General features: G+C 41.1%; 1 protein-coding gene across 11 annotated transcripts in view; it reads left to right on the top strand.

Moving 5' to 3' along the window:
* The window catches only part of ptprub (protein tyrosine phosphatase receptor type Ub), a 361,002-nt gene that overhangs the window by 315,748 nt on the left and 25,034 nt on the right, over positions 1–20,220 (top strand). For 4 of the 11 annotated variants that reach the window (XM_090229389.1, XM_036973950.2, XM_036973956.2 and 1 more), the window contains 8 exons: positions 700–736; positions 1,662–1,759; positions 2,533–2,649; positions 7,876–8,030; positions 8,433–8,568; positions 8,877–9,026; positions 16,933–17,247; positions 19,494–19,619. In XM_090229389.1, coding sequence (XP_090085515.1) covers positions 700–736; positions 1,662–1,759; positions 2,533–2,649; positions 7,876–8,030; positions 8,433–8,568; positions 8,877–9,026; positions 16,933–17,247; positions 19,494–19,619 — 1,134 coding nt within the window. The remainder of the gene's footprint in view (positions 1–699; positions 737–1,661; positions 1,760–2,532; positions 2,650–7,875; positions 8,031–8,432; positions 8,569–8,876; positions 9,027–16,932; positions 17,248–19,493; positions 19,620–20,220) is intronic. The other 7 variants (XM_090229392.1, XM_036973953.2, XM_036973957.2 and 4 more) reach the window with 3 other exon arrangements.

The raw sequence follows: 20,220 nt of genomic DNA on the forward strand, positions 1-20,220 counted from the left end.
GTAAATTTGCTTTAAAACTGTACAATTTCCTCTACATACTATTGCAAAAATGTATATAATTGTGCAAAATGTGCTAAAACGTGAAAAAAAATCTCTATTTTGGAGCAGTAAACCAACTGTGATAATACAAGGAGAACGCATTATTTTGTGCATTGTGTTGAATAATGAAATCCAATTGCTATTTTTATGGGACTTAAACGTAGCGTAGTATCCTGAAAAGCATAATTTCGATGGGCAAAGTGGATGTTCTGAATCACTCTGGGACTACAGTCTCTCTCTCATCTCTCTCTCAATGCCAAACAATATCGTAACCATGTTTGTTGTGACGTCTGTGTGGGGGGATTTGCACATGCTTTTAGAGGTTGATGACAGCTTTTAGGTAAAGCCTGACATACGATGGAACTCTTTTTCTCAGGCGTCATAATTAGTTGTGCTTTTAGGAGGGGTTATTTAGCATGCACACCAAACTGTGGGTGTCTGACGGCACACCATATTCTCTCTGGATTTTTTGTGAGTGGTGTTGGAATGACAGGAAACATGATGTTACTGAGGGAATTGGACAGTAGTGAGAAGGAAAGGTGATCCGTGCTAGAAGAGAGGGAGGGAGAGAGGAGAAGGAGGGAGAGAGGAGAAGGAGGGAAAGCGCTGTCTGAGGCACAGATAGCTTACTCAGCATGTCATCCCTGTTCTCTTTTTCAGGGCTACCATCGATCCAACCACTTCATAGCCACTCAGGGTGAGTATTCCGCCATGTCTGGAGTTGGGTGCTTGTGTGTGTTTTTGTGTGATAATTCGAGGTTGACCAACCTACCCAATGAACTTCCAGGTAGGATCTAGCAACAGTGACACATCATGCTCGTGTATACATCAGTTTCCTTTTTGGGTGCGTGCATATTTGGACGTTGTAGATACACACCCTAGCATCAGTTAAACCCTCTCCTAGTAGAGAGAGAGAGAGAGACTCATGATCTGTTTCACCTGTCACTTCTCATACTGAGCCACTGTTCGCTGGCACAGACCAATAAACACTGCCATGAAGCACTGTACAGCACAACGTTAATTATCATAATCTCATATGTATACGTATATACTGTACTCTATCATCTACTGCATCCTTATGTAATACATGTATCACTAGCCACTTTAACTATGCAACATTGTTTACATACTCATCTCATATGTATATACTGTACTCGATACCATCTACTGTATCTTGCCTATAATGCTCTGTACCATCACTCATTCATATATCTTTATGTACATATTCTTTATCCCCTTACACTGTGTATAAGACAGTAGTTTTGGAATTGTTAGTTAGATTACTTGTTGGTTATTACTGCATTGTCGGAACTAGAAGCACAAGCATTTCGCTTACACTCGCATTAACATCTGCTCACCATGTGTATGTGACAAATAAAATTTGATTTGATTTGATTTATAGTAGGGCATGTGACCTGACCAGGAAAAACTCTTTGGCCCTACTTATAACCTAGCTGCATGTACCTTGATCCTGTGTCCAAGAAAAGTGACTTAGTACAGTAGTATCGGGTCACGTGGTCAGGAAACAATCCAGGCCCTAGTCATATTGATAATTTGTATTTACAGCAAACTGTTTTTGACTGAGATGGTTGATGTGGTGGTTTTACCTTTCTGTCCCATAGGGCCCAAACAGGAGACAGTGTATGACTTCTGGAGGATGGTGTGGCAGGAGAACTGCTTCAGCATCGTCATGATCACTAAACTGGTAGAGGTAGGCAGGGTGAGTCTCACACTCACACCTCTCACCTCAGACACACCTATCCCCAGCACTATTGCTTCCATCTTGCCGGAAATCCATCCATCCAGTCATAGACTTCTTATATATATATATATATATATATATATATATATATATATATATATATATATATATATATATATATATATATATATATATATATATATATATATATATATATATATATATATATATAAGCGCAAAAGGGGACACAATTCAATTTTCTCTACTGTGTTCAGGTCCCTTGCTATTTGCTCAGACAGACATCATTGTTAGAGCAATTGAAACGCCAGCAGAATGTAAATACTATAGTAAGAGTCCCATTTCTTTTCTTCTGAAATCATAAACATAGACATAGTTGTTAAGATGACAAAATGTTTCTATCAATATCAGTACATTAACTTTGCTGTTCCCTCCTAGTGCTGGATTGTTTGTCAGCTGAATCAAAATAACATCTGACCTAAATTAAAAATGACTAAATCCTTTGTGCCTTAAGTGGTGGCCCAGTTCTAGATATTATGTTCCCCATCATTAAAGACTACTATAGTTACCACCCCTATCTATGGAAGAACTGGTTGATTTTGTTGGAGCTGAATGTAAGTATAATTGTTCTGTGTCTTCTTTCCTTAAATGTATTTAATGCTGAGCAGTAGGTAGCATAATTCACCAACAAGGAACACTGGTTGGTCAAACAAATTTCTGTGACTATCATTGTATGCACATTTGATCAAATGTTATTTGTCCCTGTTGACCAGGTGAAATGCTGTAAATACTGGCCTGATGACAGTGAGATGTATGGAGACATCAAGATTACACTGCTGAAGACGGAAACACTTTCAGAGTACACCGTTCGTACTTTTGCCATGGAGAGGGTAAGTCCAAACATTCTGTGCCTGCACATGTTTTGACATTGAGTCAGTCTACGTCTAAGACCAATATCACATGGCTTTTACTTATACAGGACAAATCCCAGCTACTACTAAGCATCTTTCCCTCATTCTTTCCTTATTTTTGGTTTCTTATGGCTTCACTGCTTAGACATACCATTCAGCCAGCGTTTCCAGGCAGTTTTCGATTAAAGAGTCTGTGGTGTTTATCAGTCCAACTGAACAGAACCAGCATTCAATCTGTCTCAATTATGAGGTGCTTCTGTTGTGAATGCATCCTACCCAGAGAACATGGCTCCCTTAGCCCTATTTGACTCTGTGATAAAGGCACTTAGCTGACAAATAGCAGCCTGTCTCTGACTATAGAGAGGTGATAGTAAGAAATAATACTCTGGCTCTATGGTTCTTTTCTCTCCTTTGTTACTGAGTTGGCCCCTGTACCAGTCTCCTTCCCAATACTCATAAAGATTGCAGAGACAGCAGCAGTTGGCATACGCTGAATTGAGTAGACAGTGTCTTACTTCCTGATGATGCATAAATACGATGTAGAGAGATTAGAATAAACAACAGCTCCTGATGTACAGACCGATGTGACTCAGAGACGATGATCATCGAAGGCCCTCTGATTAAATATGCCTGGAGTGAGAGGATTTAATAACTCAAGCTACTTATACCTCCCCCCTCTCTCCCACACCGCTGAGGCACTGCTGCTTCTACAATGACAGCGTCTGCACTTGAAGTGTTCGTTGCTCTCAGTGGACCATCCTGTCAATCAACACCAGGGTTTATCCATGGAGCAGCTCAGAGCAACTTTGCGGATTGACAGTGGCACAAACACAGCATTATTGTTTCACTGTTGCCGCCACTCTCCGTGGGAGCACTACTGTACGCCACTTATCAAGCAGAGATTTTAGGAGAAGTTGACAGTTTGTTTTCAATGAGCCTCGTCTTCTGAGTACATTTTTTGGGGGGGTCTCTCTCTCTCTCTCCAAATATTTTCTTTACTTTGTCAACTCGGCTCAGAGGAGGAAATTACAGTGATGCGTCTGCCACCTAGTTCCCCATTGAGCACGAGCCTCCTCAAGCACAGAGTAACAGAGTAAAGCCTAGATCTGGCTGTCAGATTGCAGCTGGAGTTAATGTTACATCCATGGTGGAGAGTTAAACACACATGGGGATTCCAGTCCCACAGGACCATGTAGTCCATGCTTCACTGTAGCTGTACTCAACAATGGTGTCAATTTGTTGCTGGATCTATGCTGGACTTTTAACAAGTCACATAATAAACTCAGCAAAAAGGAAACGCTCACTGTCAACTGCGTTTATTTTCAGAAAACTTAACGTGTAAATATTTGTATGAACATAACAAGATTCAACAACTGAGACATAGACTGAACAAGTTCCACAGATATGTGACTAACAGAAATTGAATAATGTGTCCCTGAACAAAGGGGGGTGAGTCAAAAGTAACAGTCAGTATCTGGTGTGGCCACCAGCTGCATTAAGTACTGCAGTGCATCCCCTCCTGATGGACTGCACCAGATTTGCCAGTTCATGCTGTGAGATGTTACCCGACTCTTCCACCAAGGCACCTGCAAGTTCCCGGGAATTTCTGGGGGAATGGCCCTAGCCCTCACCCTCTGATCCAACAGGTCCCAGACATACTCAATGGGATTGAGATGTGGGCTCTTCGCTGGCCATGGCAGAACACTGACATTCCTGTCTTGCAGGAAATCACACACAGAACGAGCAGTATGGCTGGTGGCATTGTCATGCCAGAGGGTCATGTCAGGATGAGCCTGCAGGATGGGTACCACATGAGGGAGGAGGATGTCTTCACTGTAACACACAGTGTTGAGATTGCCTGCAATGACAACAAGCTCAGTCCGATGATGCTGTGACACACCACCCCAGACCATGACGGACCCTCCAAATCGATCCCGAGTACAGGCATCGGTGTAATGCTCATTCCTTCGACGATAAACACGAATCAGACAAAACCGCGACTCGTCAGTGAAGAGCACTTTTTGCCAGTTCTATCTGGGTCCAGCTACGGTGGGTTTGTGCCCATAGGCGACGTTGTTGCCGTTGATGTCTGGTGAGGACCTGCCTTACAACAGGCCTACAAGCCCTCAGTCCAGCCTCTCTCAGCCTATTGCAGACAGTCTGAGGACTGATGGAGGGATTGTGCGTTTCTGGTGTAACTCGGACAGTTGTTGTTGCCATCATATACCTGTCCCGCAGGTGTGATGTTCGGATGTACCGATCCTGTGTAGGTGTTGTTACACGTGGTCTGCCACTGCGAGGACGATCAGCTGTCCCTCCTGTCTCCCTGTAGCGCTGTCTTAGGAGTCTCACAGTACGGACATTGCAATTTATTTCCCTGGTGACATCTGCAGTCCTTATGCCTCCTTGCAGCATGCCTAAGGCACGTTTACAGAGATGAGCTCAGACCCTGGGCATCTTTCTTTTGGTGTTTTTCACAGTCAGTGGAAAGGCCTCTTTTAGTGTCCTATGTTTTCATAACTGTGACATTAATTGCCTACCGTCTGTAAGCTGTTAATGACTTAACGACTGTTCCACAGGTGCGTGTTCATTTATTGTTTATGGTTCATTGAACAAGCATGGGAAACAGTATTTAAACACTTTACAATAAAGATATGTTTAGTTATTTAGATTTTTATGAATTATCTTTGAAAGACAGGGTCCTGAAAAAGGGACTTCTTTTTTTGCTGAGTTTACATTGCATGGATTCACTCTGTGTGCAATAATAGTTTTTAACATGATTTTGAATGACTGCCTCGTCTCTGTACCCTACACATACTGTAATGTCTCTCAGTCGAGCAGTGAATTTCAAACACAGAAGACCAGGGAGGTTTTCCAATGCCTCGCAAAGAAGGGCACCTATTGGTAGATGGGTATAGAAAACAGACATTAAATATCCCTTTGAGCATGGGTGAAGTTATTAAATACACTTTGGATGGTGTATCAATACATCCAGTCACTACAAAGATGCAGGTGTCCTCCCTAACTCAGTTGCCAGAGAGGAAGGAAACCACGCACCATGATGCCAATGGGAATTTTAAAATCTTTGGAGGGAGTTGAAAGTCCGTGTTGCCCAGCAACAGCCCCAAAACATCACTGCTCTAGAGGAGATCTGCATGGAGGAATGGGCCAAAATACCAGCAACAGTATGTGAAAACCTTGTGAAGACTTAGGGTATATAACAAAGTATTGAGATACACTTTTGTTATTGACCAAATACTTATTCTCCACCATAATTTTCATATAAATTCATTAAAAGTCCTACAATGTGATTTTCTGGATTTTTTTTCTCATTTTGTCTGTCATAGTTGAACTGTACCTATGATGAAAATTACAGGCCTCTCTCGTCTTTTTAAGTGGGAGAACTTGCACAATTGGTGGCTGACTAAATACTTTTTTGCCCCACTGTATGTAGATGACTGAACTCTGTACATGTCAGCTACGACAGCGACTGAAAGGACTGCAACACTTAACAAAGAGCTCCAGTTATTTTCAGAGTGGGTTGCAAAGGAATAAGTTAGTCCTTAATATTTCTATAACTAAAAGAAAATAATTTACTAAACCCTAAACTTCAACTAAACCTTGTAATAAATCATTTGGAAACTGAGCAAGTGGAGGTGACTAAACTGCTTGGAGTAACCTTGGATTGTAAACTGCCGTATCCAAAACATATTGACACAAGGGTAGCTAAAACGGGTAGAAGTCTGTCCCATAATGAAGTCTGTCCCATAGCTCTACCTTCTTAACAGCACTACTGTTCAGTCATGTGGTCAGGTGCCACAAAAAGAGACTGACTTCAGTAATACTTGCATGTTGAATGCACCAAGCTGTCTGTTTGAACTACTGGCGTACAGCTCGAACATTCCATGCATACCCTACAAGCCATTCCACAAGCGGTCTCTTCACAGTCCCCAAGTCCAGAACAGACAATGAGAGGCACACAGTACTAGATAGAGCCATGACTACATGGAACTCTATTCCACATCAAGTGACTGTCGTAAAACAGATTAAAAAAACACCTTATGGAACAGCGGGGACTGTGAAGCAACACAAACATAGGCACAGACAAATGCATACACACACACACGATAACATACTCACTATACACACGCATACACTTTTATTTTTGTACTGTACAGGAAGTTTACATACAGTTGAAGTCGGAAGTTCACATACACCTTAGCCAAATACATTCAAACTCAATATTTTACAATTCCTGACATTTAATCCTAGTAAAAATTCCCTGTCTTGGGTCAGTTAGGATCACCACTTTATTTTAAGAATTTGAAATGTCAGAATAATAGGAGAGAGAATTATTTCTTTCATATTTTATTTCTTTCATCACATTCCCAGTGGGTCAGAAGTTTACATACACTCAATTAGTATTTACTAGCATTGCCTTTAAATTGTTAACTTGGGTCAAATGTTTCAGGTAGCCTTCCACAAGCTTCCCACAATAACTTGGCTGAATTTTGTCCCTCCTCCTGACAGAGCTGGTGTAACTGAGTCAGGTTTGTAGGCCTCCTTGCTCGCACATGCTTTTTCAGTTCTGCCCACAAATTTTCCGTAGGATTGAGGTCAGGGCTTTGTGATGGCCACTCCAATACCTTCTATGCCTTGGAATACAAATCTAAAACACAAGGCCAAATCTATACTGGAGTTGCTAACCAACAAGATAGTGAAAGTTCCTGAGTGGCAGAGTTACAGTTTTGATATAAATCTACTTGAAAATCTATGGCAAGACCTGAAATGGTTGTCTAGCAATGATCAACAACAAATTTGACAGCGCTTAAAGGATTTTGAAAATAATAATGGGCAACATTTTGCACAATCCGAGTGTTCAAAGCTCTTAGAAACTTACCCAGAAAGACTCACAGCTGTAATATCTGCCAAAGTTGCTTCTACAAAGTATTCACCCATGGGTGTGAATACTTATGTAAATTAGATATCTGTTTTTGATTTTCAATAGATTTTCGAACATTTCTAAAATCAGGTTTTCACTTTGTCATTATGGGGTATTGTGTGTAGATGGATGAGGGGAAAAAAACATGTTTAATCCATTTTGAATTCAGGCTGTAATACAACAAAATGTCAAGGGTTATGAATATTTTCTGAAGGCTCTGTAACTCATCTAATCTTTTTATTCTTCTGATGTTGTATTTCCAGAGGGGCTACTCAGCTAAACACGAGGTGCGTCAGTTCCACTTCACGTCCTGGCCGGAGCATGGGGTTCCCTACCACGCCACAGGCCTGCTGGCCTTCATACGGCGGGTCAAAGCATCCACTCCCCCTGATGCCGGACCCGTGGTCGTCCACTGCAGGTACCAGCCTCCAATCAACGCACACTGCAGTACACCACTTCCTGCTAGCTGTCAATACTCATGTAACCGTTACTACTTTGTTTTTAAAGCTTAGTCCCAGTGGGCAAAACTGGTTGAAATGACATAATTTTAATCAGTTTTACGTAAAAGTTTAATCAGTTTTACGTTATGAGTAGGACGCTATATCAGCCAGTTTTACCTGCTGTGGTTGAAGCCTTGTATAGGGGAATTGCATCCATCCCTAGCCCTGATTCTATTATTTTCATGTCACCCAAAGAAAGAGAGAGCCAAGAGTTGCTTTTCGACCCTTATCTGTACACTGTTATTACAGTATTGTATGTGAAGGTTTGTTCTAAAGGGTCAGAGTTCAGTGAGAGTGACATGCTGTTCTCCCTGTGTCAGTGTGGGGGCGGGCCGCACAGGCTGCTACATCGTGCTGGACGTCATGCTGGACATGGCCGAGTGTGAGGGCGTGGTGGACATCTACAACTGTGTCAAAACCCTGTGCTCACGACGCATTAACATGATCCAGACAGAGGTGAATGGGCTGGTCTACAGTACATAATGATATTTCTCTCCCGCCACCCTTCCACACCTCATACTCTTTCTTTGTGATGCGGTCCTATGTTCTTTATGTTCTAACTCTCCCTGTTCTCTCTTTCTTATCTCTCTCCCTCTCGCTTTCTCTCTAACACCCCCCCCCGTCCTCTTTACCATTCCTCGCCCACTTTTGTGATATCATCCTATGTTCTTCATGTTCTTACTCTCTCTGTTCTCTCTCTCTCTCTCTCTCTCTTCTTTCTCTATCCATACCCCACTCCCTCCCCCCTTTCTCTCTATCTGAAGGAGCAGTACATATTCATCCATGATGCCATCCTGGAGGCTTGTCTGTGTGGAGAGACGGCCATTTTGGTGAATGAGTTTGCCCTCACCTACAAAGACATGCTGCGGGTGGACTCTCAGAGCAACTCCTCCCAGCTACGAGAAGAGTTCCAGGTCAGTCACACACGGGAATGGAATAATACACCTTCTGTTTCGTTGTGAAATACTATTTGTTTTCAGTGACTTCTCAGAAAAGGTTAAGACAAAACAACACAACCCCAACCTAGAATACTAAATTGAAGCACTGTTGGATATTATGACTTTGTTGCTGGTGGACTGGTGGGGATCAGACAGAAGTTGTGTCTGACCTGAAGTCAGTTGATGTAACGATGCTGGATGGCTCAGAAGCCCAGAACATTGTAGCAGAAAACAGGACAATTTAGACTGATTAAAACAGCACTCTTGTGGAAAAATACAGTCAATCACTAAGTGGCACAAGCTCTTAAAAGTCAACAGACGGTGTAGAGAGAAAGGAGTTACAATGCGGAAGAGCTGACAAAAAGGTGCATGTGTGCACATCAGAACCAAGGTGAAAATAGTTGTATTCTGTAGTTTATTTGAAAATACCAACTTTTCAAATATTCAAGGTTATCGAATATATTTTATGTAGAGTTTAAACTAAAAGTCAACTATTTTCCTTGATATTAAATGACAGGTCTCAGAAAAACAATTTAAGTATTTTGATATGTTTCAAAAAACCAAATAATATTTGAAGATATGAATATGAAGAGATGAAGATATGCAAGTTATTTAAAAACTAAACATATATATTTGATGTCAAACATTTGATGAAGACTGAAACACTTTTACAACTGTACAACTTCAATTAAAGGCAGCATCTCAAATAGCTGCCTGTCCCTTTTAATAGCCTGGCAACGACACACATTTCAGCAAATAAACGTGTCTAAATTAATTATTTACGAGGTTACCATGAATTACCATGAATTGTTTGAGGTTAAATGTTAGATATGTTACATTACATAATTCGGTAATGACTTGAAAAAAATGTCACAATCAACAAGTTTTTATCTCCAGTAAGAAACAGCTAGGCATTGGCTGCTAACAGCTGAGAACTGCTAGCTAACTGGCAAGCAAAAAAGTTGTCAACAACTTTGGTTGTACAGACCCCCAGAAATCGTCCGATCGCCCTCTGTTGTTTTGTTTATAGAGGAATACTAAGTCAAAAGAAACGTGACAGTATATAAATGAAAACAGATTAGTGCAGGAAAAAAAAAATATATATATATATATAATAGAATGATGGAAATTAATGCTGAAATTAAACGATTAACCATACAAATCAGCAAAAGTGGTGTGCATTAGACACCTGGCTCAAATAGAAGCCTTCCTCTGATAAGTAAACTTTTGTGTTCAGTGATTTAATCAAATAAACACCCGGGATATTGATTGAAGTTTTACGGTAGTTGAATTAGTATAAATATATATATGATCATAAGTACATGGTTTGGATAGGTCGAGGGACATTAGAGTAGACCACTTTTGCTGCTTCAAAATGAACAAGACATATTTTCATAATGAGTGAGACATAAAGTAATATAGTAACTTTGATTATTACAATAGCAACATTGTTGTTACATAGGACTTTGGAAATTGCTTAATAATGGAATTGTTACAGTGGAATAAGGAACCGTCACTATTTATCTTGTGTACAAACTCTCAGCTAATTGCTCTGCAATTAAAAAACTATTACCAAAGTATTATGTAATAACATGCTAATATCTAGGAAACCCAAAGTTCCAAAGACTGGGCCTAATATAGTCTATTATAGGTCATGCAAGACGTTTTGTAGGGATTCTTATGTTTATGATGTAAATAATATTTGCTGGAATTTGGGATGACTAAACTGCTTGGAGTAACCCTGGATCACTGTCATGGTCAAGACATACTGATACAACAGTAGCTAAGATGGGGAGAAGTTTGTCCATAATAAAGCGTTGATCTGCTGCCTTAACAACACTATCAACAAGGCAGGTCCTACAGGCCCTAGTTTTGTCGCACCTAGACTACTGTTCAGTCGTGTGGTCAGGTGCCACAAAGGAGGACTTTGCAATTGGCTCAGAACAGGGCAGCACGGCTCGCCCTTAAATGTACACCAAGAGCTAACATTTATAATATGCATGTCAATCTCTCCTGGCTCAAAGTGGAGGCGAGATTGACTTCATCACTACTTATATTTGTGAGAGGTATTGACATGGTGAATGCACTGAGCTGTCTGTTTTACCAACTGGCGCACAGCTCGGACACACATGCATACCCCACAAGGGATGTCACCAGAGGTCTCCTCACAGCCCCCAAGTCCAAAACAGACCATAGGAGAAGCACAATACTACATAGAGCCATGACTACATGGAACTCTATTCCACATCAAGTAACTGATGCAAGCAGTAGAATCAGATTTAAAAAAAACGGATACAAATACACCTTATGGAATTTTAGGGACTGTGACGAGACACAGGCACAGACATGCATAAACACACACGATAATATACACACTATACACACACGTACATATGGATTTTGTGTTGTAGATATGTGGTAGTAGAGTAGTGACCTGAGGGCACACACTTAATGTCTTGTGAAAACTGTTGTGATTGTGTTGTAATGTTTTGAAAATTGTATAAACTTCCTTAATTTTGATGGACCCCAGGAAATATAGAATATTTAACAGATGTTATTGCGGGTGTAGCGAAATGCTTCTGTTCCTAGCTCCAACAGGGCAATAGTATCTAACAATTCACAACAATACATAGAAATCTAAAAGTAAAAGAATGGAATTAAGAAATTTATAAATATTAGGACCAGCAATGTCGGAGTGGCATTGGCTAAAATACAGTAGAATACAGTATATACATATGAAATTAATAAAACAGTATGTAAGCATTATTAAAGTGACCAGTGATTCCATGTCTATGTGCATAGGGCAGCAGCTTCTAAGGTGCATGGTTGAGTAATGGGGATCCATAACAAATACAAATATTTTGCTGCTCCGAAAGTAATTACAGTTTATTACACAGGCACAAATGGTTGTAGTCACCTCCAAATTAACTGTTCGTTCCCACAGCAAAATTGTTCTGGGGGAACAAATAGTTACTCTACTACTTTAAAAAAATATTTGAATAAAGATCTCAGAAAATTTATATGTACATCAGTGCATGAATGTGAGTGTATGTATGCGTGCCTGCCTGTCTGTCTTCTTGCATGTGTGTGCATATGCATATGTGTTTGCGAATGGCAAAACATGGATTCCAGTTTCCTCTCGCTTTTATAAGTGTAAGATTGTCATTCAAATCTCCCATAATTTGTGGGAAGCTGTGATGGTCTCAGAGCACTTTATTTGATTCTAATTAGGACAGAGGAGCACCAGGTGTGTTCCCACATGCATTAATTTCCTCTCTTAGCCCTCCAAATGGTACTGTCTACTGACTCTACTATAAGAGCAGCAGCATAGATTCAAGGTTTCGCATTTCAAAGTACTGCATTTCATACTGGAATAGGCCCACACACATCCCCCATTTAAGTTTCAAGTTTTAATTTCACGTGCACAAGTACAGTGAAACATTTTCTTGCAAGCGCTAAACCCAACAATACAGTCATCAACAACAATGTAATCCTAAAAATAACATAAGGTAGAACAAAATCACATGGGAAATAAGAAATAAGAAGAACATGAGAAAGTAAGCATACTATCTACAGGGTCAGTCAGTTCCAGTACCATATTAACAATGTGCAGGAATACTGGAGTGATAGATGTAGATATGTCACTTTAGGGGTAAGATGACTAGGCATCAGGATATATGATAAACAGAGTTGCATGTGCATATTATGTGTGTGTGAGCAAATGATGAAGTGAGTGTTTGTACGTGTTTTGAAGTGTCGGTGTGCATGAGTGTGTAAGGCCCTGTGAGTGTGGAGTGCAAAAATAAAAGGGTCAATTCAGATAATCCATGTAGCCATTTTGTTAGCTATTTAGTTACCTATTTAGCAGTCTAATGGCTTGGGGATAGAATCTGTTCAGGAGTCTGTTGGTATCAGACTTGATGCACCGGTACCACGTACACAAGCAGAGAGAACAGTCTGTATGGCTTGGGTGGCTGGAGTCTTTAACGATTCTCTGGGCCTTCCTTTCACGCTGCATGATATAGAGGTCCTGGATGGCAGGGAGCTCTTTCCCCGTGATGTACTGGGCTGTCCACACCACCCTCTGTAGCGCCATGCGATTTAGGGTGGTGCTATTGCCATACCAAGCAGTAATCAGCCAGTCAAGATGCTCTCAATGGTGCAGCTGTATAACTTTTTACTAAGCACACACCCCTGTGGGTCAGTGGGGCGGAGGTGATGTTGCCTACCCTCATCACCTCCGGTCAGCCCGTCAGGAAATTAAGGATTTAGTTGCGGACAGAGGTGTTCAGTCCCAGGGTCCTGAGCTTGGTGACGAGCTTCAAGGGATCAATGATGTTTAACACTAAGCTGTAGTCAATGAACAGCATACTCACATACTGTGCCTCTTATCTAGGGTTGGTGATGGCCGTGTGGAGTGTAATTGAGATTGCGTCGTCTATAGAGCTGTTGGGGTGATATCCAAATTGGAGTTGGTTTAGGGTGTCTGCGATGATGGAGTTGATGTGTGCCCACAACTAGCCTCTTAAATTGAGGTCGACCGAATAATCGGAATGTCAGATTAATTAGGGCAGATTAGAGGTTTTCATAACAATCGGTAATCGGCATTTTTGGACACCGATCATGTCCGATTATATTGCACTCCATGAGGAGACTGCGTGGCAGGCTGACTACCTGTTATGCGAGTGCAGCAAGGAGCCAAGGCAAGGTGCTAGCTAGCGTTAAACGTATCTTATTAAAAACAATCAATCTTAACATAATCACTGGTTAACTACACATGGTTGATGATATTACTAGTTTATCTAGCTTGTCCTGCGTTGCATATAATCGATGCGGTGCCTGTTAATTTATCATTGAATCACAGTCCACTTCGCGAAAAAAACACTGTCGTTGCACCAATGTGTACCTAACCATAAACATCAACGCCATTCTTAAAATCAATACACAACTATATACTTTTAAACCTGCATATTTAGTTAATATTGCCTGCTAACATTAATTTACTTTAACGAGGGAAATTGTGTCACTTCTCTTGCGTTCTGTGGAACAGAGTCAGGGTATATGCAGCAGTCTGGGCTGCCTGGCTCATTGCGAACTGTGTGAAGACTATTTCTTCCTAACAAAGACAACCAACTTCGACAAACGGGGGATGATTTCACAAAAGCGCATTTGTGAAAAAAGCACAATCGTTGCATAAATGTACCTAACCACAAACATCAATGCCTTTCTTAAAATCAATACACAGAAGTATATTTTTTTACCTGCATAGTTAGTTAAAAGAAATTCATGTTAGCAGGCTGGCTATATTAAACTAGGGAAATTGTTACTTCTCTCGCATTCATTGCACGCAGAGTCAGGGTATATGCAACAGTTTTGGCCGCCTGGCTCGTTGCGAACTAATTTGCCAGAATTTTACGTAATTATGACATAACATTGTGCAATGTAACAGCAATATTTAGACTTATTGATGCCACCCGTTAAATAAAATACGGAACGGTTCCATATTTCACTGAAAGAATAAACGTTTTGTTTTCGAAATGATAGTTTCCGGATTTGACCATATTAATGACCTAAGGCTCGTATTTCTGTGTGTTATTATATTACAATTAGATCTATGATTTGATAGAGCAGTCTGACTGAGCGGTGGTAGGCAGCAGCAGGCTCGTAAGCATTCATTCAAACAGCACTTTACTGCATTTCCCAGCAGCTCTTCGCAATGCTTCAAGCATTGCGCTGTTTATGACTTCAAGCCTATCAACTCCCGAGATTAGGCTGTCAATACTAAAGTACCTATTAGAACATCCAATAGTCAAAGGTATATGAAATACAAATGGTATAGAGAGAAATAGTCCTATAATAAATAACTACAACCTAAAACTTCTTACCTGGGAATATTGAAGACTCATGTTAAAAGGAACCACCAGCTTTCATATGTTCTCATGTTCTGAGCAAGGAACTTAAACGTTAGCTGTTTTACATGGCACTTTTACTTTCTTCTCCAACACTTTGTTTTGACATTATTTAAACCAAATTGAACATGTTTCATCATTTATTGGAGACTAAATAGATTTTGATGTATTATATTAAGTTAAAATCATAGTGTTCATTGTTTATTCAGTATTGTTGTAATTGTCATTATTACAAATATATATGAAATAGTTCCAAATCGTTATGATTGTGATGTCATGTTGTAAACATTTTCACAACATGTTCCCAGTCAATAATTGCATGAGTGTCTGTGTAGATGGCTGAGCTCGTTTCTCTCACATCCCTTCGCCCTGGATTTATCTAGCTAACTAGCATAATTAGCTGTAAACTGGTCGAGATGGCTTGTTCTCAGAGGTGTGCAGTTTCAACTTTTTGTATAACTAGCTAACTAACAAATATATGCACTTTCAATCGAAAACGTAGCGCCCAAGTCATTGCATTCGCAAAAAATCTCTCCTCACATTAGCCCTCAGCACTTCGACGCATGAGTCCGGGTATTTATATGCTGACCTCATGCCTCAACAAGCTTCTGATTGGTGAGAGTCAATACTCCTGGCCACCATTGATTGGCAGATGTGTAAAGCAAATGCGTGTGCCCACAGAACAGCTTTTCAAGGGAGGGTGTGAGAGAAACATCCGCAGGAGCTCAGCCATCCACCTAGAGATGCACATGCAATAATTGAGCTGGGAACATTTTCACGCTGGGAGAACATTTTACATGACACAGGGCAGTAGTCATTGTTGCATGAAGCCATAGAGTTCTTGGGAACAGGAATGACGATGGTCATTAAAACGTGTGGATTACAGACTAGAACAAGGAGAAGTTGAAAATTACCGTGAATATGCCTGCCAGCTCTGAGTACGCGTCCTGGAATACCATCGGACCCCGCGGCCTTGCGGGGGTTTACATGATTAAATACCTTACTCACGTCGGCCTCGGGAATGCGAGATCACCCCGTCCTCTGCGTCGGTGATGGCCCTCACACCTGGCACACTTGAACTCTTTACTGTGTTTTTCCTTATACAATCCATATCAATTATGCCACTTTCATTACTTGATGATTTATTACTTAGGCTGGGCGGGGGGGGAATGTGGTCTTTGATTACAGGTTGTTAGTTCTTTCCTAAGTTAGATGGTCATGTGAATCCCTTTTGATCCTGTAATTCACCCAACTGACATTCCTTCTGAAAGGATCCATGCAATGTATGCCAAGTGCAACCTCAATAAAACCTCTACCTATATTTTGCTCATGCCGTATCTATCACAAAGCCCAGATAGAGCCAATACCAGCCAGTATCACTAAGATCAGCATTTCCTAGATCTATTATTGATGTAGTGCATTAATGATCCAACTATTATGTTCATATTGTTTTATGTCATTAGGGTGGAATGCTTGATAATGTTCCTCAAAGGGAATAGGTGCAAAATATGCAGTTTTACGTTTGTTTTCCCAAAGGTTCATAACATTTGTGTTCATTATGCATGAGGCTGGCCTAATTTTTCCAATTTGTTTTTGAACTCTATGACAATTTCAGAGTGATGTTAAGCTATTTAAAGATGCTTCTAACTGGTATTGACAGAGAATAATGAGTGGCCAATCTGTCACTGGTATTGTAGAGAATAATGAGTGGCCAATCTGCCATTAGCACGCTGTTTCTCCACCCCCACTTCCTCCCCTTCTCTCTGTCCACCTCCATCAATTCCCTCCTTTCCCTCTTTTTTCTTCATCACCTATTTTTATTTCTGGTACTTCATCTCATCTCACCTCTCCTCACCTCACCAATCTCATAAATTCTTCCTCCATTAAATCTTTATATCCATCCATCCCTCCCACCCCTCTTTTCTTCATCCCCTCCATCTTCCCTCCCTTTCCACCTCCCCTTCCTCCTCCAGACGTTGAACTCGGTCACCCCTCACCTGGACGTGGAGGAGTGCAGCATCGCCCTGCTCCCCAGGAACCGGGAGAAGAACCGCAGCATGGACGTGCTGCCGCCTGACCGTGCCCTGGCATTCCTGGTCACCACTGAGGGCGAGAGCAACAACTACATCAACGCGGCACTCACTGACAGCTTCCACCAGCCCGCCGCCTTCATCGTCACCCCTCACCCGCTCCCCGGCACCACCGCCGACTTCTGGAGGTTGGTGTTCGACTACGGCTGCACCTCGGTGGTCATGCTCAACCAGCTCAACCAGTCCAACTCTGCCTGGGTGAGCTATATTTTTTTGTATTTATGTATATTAAGGTATACTGTTTGCATGTAATATATATGTTAATGAATGCTGTTTTTTAGGAAGGGACAGTGTTCTATATGTGAATCCGCATTTCGCTTTTCACAGTGAAGTGCTGCAGATCTGAGTCTGAATCTAGTTCTGATTCTACTGGCAGTGTCTGGGATGCTGTATCTTAGCTCAACTCTTTCTCCTGTGTCCATAGTTCTGATAGCAGAAGACTTAGCGAGTCAGTCATGCTGCGCTGCCATCATGTAGTTGTATGAGTGTGTGTGCTTTTGGATTTGTTTTTTCACACCACATTGTGCCTCAATGATGTCTGACCACATTGATATTGTGGAGTCAGTAACACTCCTCGCTTCATTTCGATCTCTAGAGAATCAGCTATATCACTTTTAGTCCTACCCCTAAGCTATAACTCAAGGTTTCTATTTGTAGGTATCTCAGTGTCTGCCTGACTGTCTCTTAATGAATTACAAGACACTCGTCACAGGGCATTACCCCATCCCCCTCTGCTCCTGTCTCATCTCCTTAATACCGGCCCACCTCTGTCTCACTCTCACACACATTCTCTCTCTCTCTCTCTCTCTCTCTATATGTATGTATATGTGTGTGTGTGTGTATATATATATATATATATATATATATATATGTATATATGTGTGTATATATATCTGTACGTGTGTATATGTGTATATATGTGTGTATATATATATGTGTGTGTGTGTGTGTGTGTATATATATATATATATATATACGTGTATATATATATGTATGTATATATATATATATATATATAGTTTAAAGCCGGATTTGGATACAAAAAGATTTCCCAAGCTTTAAACATCCCAAGGAGCACTGTGCAAGCGATAATATTGAAATGGAAGGAGTATCAGACCACTGCAAATCTACCAAGACCTGGCCGTCCCTCTAAACTTTCAGCTCATACAAGGAGAAGACTGATCAGAGATGCAGCCAAGAGGCCCATGATCACTCTGGATGAACTGCAGAGATCTACAGCTGAGGTGGGAGACTCTGTCCATAGGACAACAAAAGTATATTGCACAAATCTGGCCTTTATGGAAGAGTGGCAAGAAGAAAGCCATTTCTTAAAGATATCCATAAAAAGTGTCGTTTAAAGTTTGCCACAAGCCACCTGGGAGACACACCAAACATGTGGAAGAAGGTGCTCTGGTCAGATGAAACCAAAATTGAACTTTTTGTCAACAATGCAAAACGTTATGTTTGGCGTAAAAGCAACACAACTGAACACACCATCCCCACTGTCAAACATGGTGGTGGCAGCATCATGGTTTGGGCCTGCTTTTCTTCAGCAGGGACAGGGAATATGGTTAAAATTGATGGGAAGATGGATGGAGCCAAATACAGGACCATTCTGGAAGAAAACCTGATGGAGTCTGCAAAAGACCTGAGACTGGGACGGAGATGTGTCTTCCAACAAGACAATGATCCAAAACATAAAGCAAAATCTACAATGGAATGGTTCAAAAATAAACATATCCAGGTGTTAGAATGGCCAAGTCAAAGTCCAGACCTGAATCCAATCGAGAATCTGTGGAAAGAACTGAAAACTGCTGTTCACAAATGCTCTCCATCAACCTCACTGAGCTCGAGCTGTTTTGCAAGGAGGAATGGGAAAAAATGTCAGTCTCTCGATGTGCAAAACTGATAGACATACCCCAAGAGACTTACAGCTGTAATCGCAGCAAAAGGTGGCGCTACAAAGTATTAACTTAAAGGGGCTGAATAATTTTGCACGCCCAATTTTTCAGTTTTTGATTTGTTAAAAAAGTTTGAAATATCCAATAAATGTCGTTCCACTTCATGATTGTGTCCCACTTGTTGTTGATTCTTCACAAAAAAATACAGTTTTATATCTTTATGTTTGAAGCCTGAAATGTGGCAAAAGGTCGCAAAGTTCAAGGAGGCCGAATACTTTCGCAAGGCACTGTATATATATATATATATGTGAGAGCTCTTCCTCTCAGAAAGGTCTGCTTTTGTTGCCAGTTCCAATCACATGCTATTGAAACACTTTTGGAGTCGTAACAGAGTGGTTTTGGGGGTGAATTAATTGGACTGATATTTCCCTTTTTGGAATCTTTTGGAATAGGTCCCAAAGATGCCAAATTAACTATTTTCTCCTCCTTTTTTCACTCTACCCTCCCTCTCTGTCTCTCTCTTTCCCCTCTCTCTCTCTCTAGCCCTGTGTCCAGTACTGGCCAGAGCCTGGTCTACAGCAGTATGGGCCAATGGAGGTTGAATTCCTGTCCACGTCAGCTGACGACGATGTCATCACTCGTCTGTTCCGTGTCAAAAACGTGACAAGAGTCAGTCACTAAGAGAATTTATACACACCTGCTTGAACACACACGCACACACACACAGGAAACGCTTTCAACATTATTAAACAACCGTCTCCCTTTTTCAATTTCCTGCTTGTCATTACATTGATGGGCATCTTCCTTTTCATCCTGCCGGGTTACTAAGGGGGACTTTGAGCATAATGCATGTCACATCCACAATGTGTGATATTCTAAATGGCTCTAATGTATATTCTCTCCCCCTTTTTATTTGTTCATAAAGCATGTCACACATTTAAATCAAATACCTGACGTAGAGAATCAGGCAGAACTCATGAAATAGGCTACATGTCAATCCCAACTGAAGAAGATTACAGCTCTGTTGTCAAAGTACAGGGAGTACTGGTGTTGTCAAAGTCCCCCTTAGTATGCCGGCAGGAAGAAAAGGAAGATGCCCAGCAATGTTCCCTCCCTACCTCTGTGAAGAATAATAGAGACTTTGTTTGGTGTGCGTGTGCATGTGCATGCATGTGCTTACTTGTGCGTATGCGTACTTGCCTTCGTGTGTGTCTTAATTATCTCTGTCTGTCTGTCAGAACGGTAGAAAGAACAAAGTGTGTGTACAATA

This window comes from Oncorhynchus mykiss, chromosome 3 (assembly GCF_057628025.1).
Source record: "Oncorhynchus mykiss isolate SJ-2025 chromosome 3, ASM5762802v1, whole genome shotgun sequence".
NCBI classification, from domain to species: domain Eukaryota; kingdom Metazoa; phylum Chordata; class Actinopteri; order Salmoniformes; family Salmonidae; genus Oncorhynchus; species Oncorhynchus mykiss.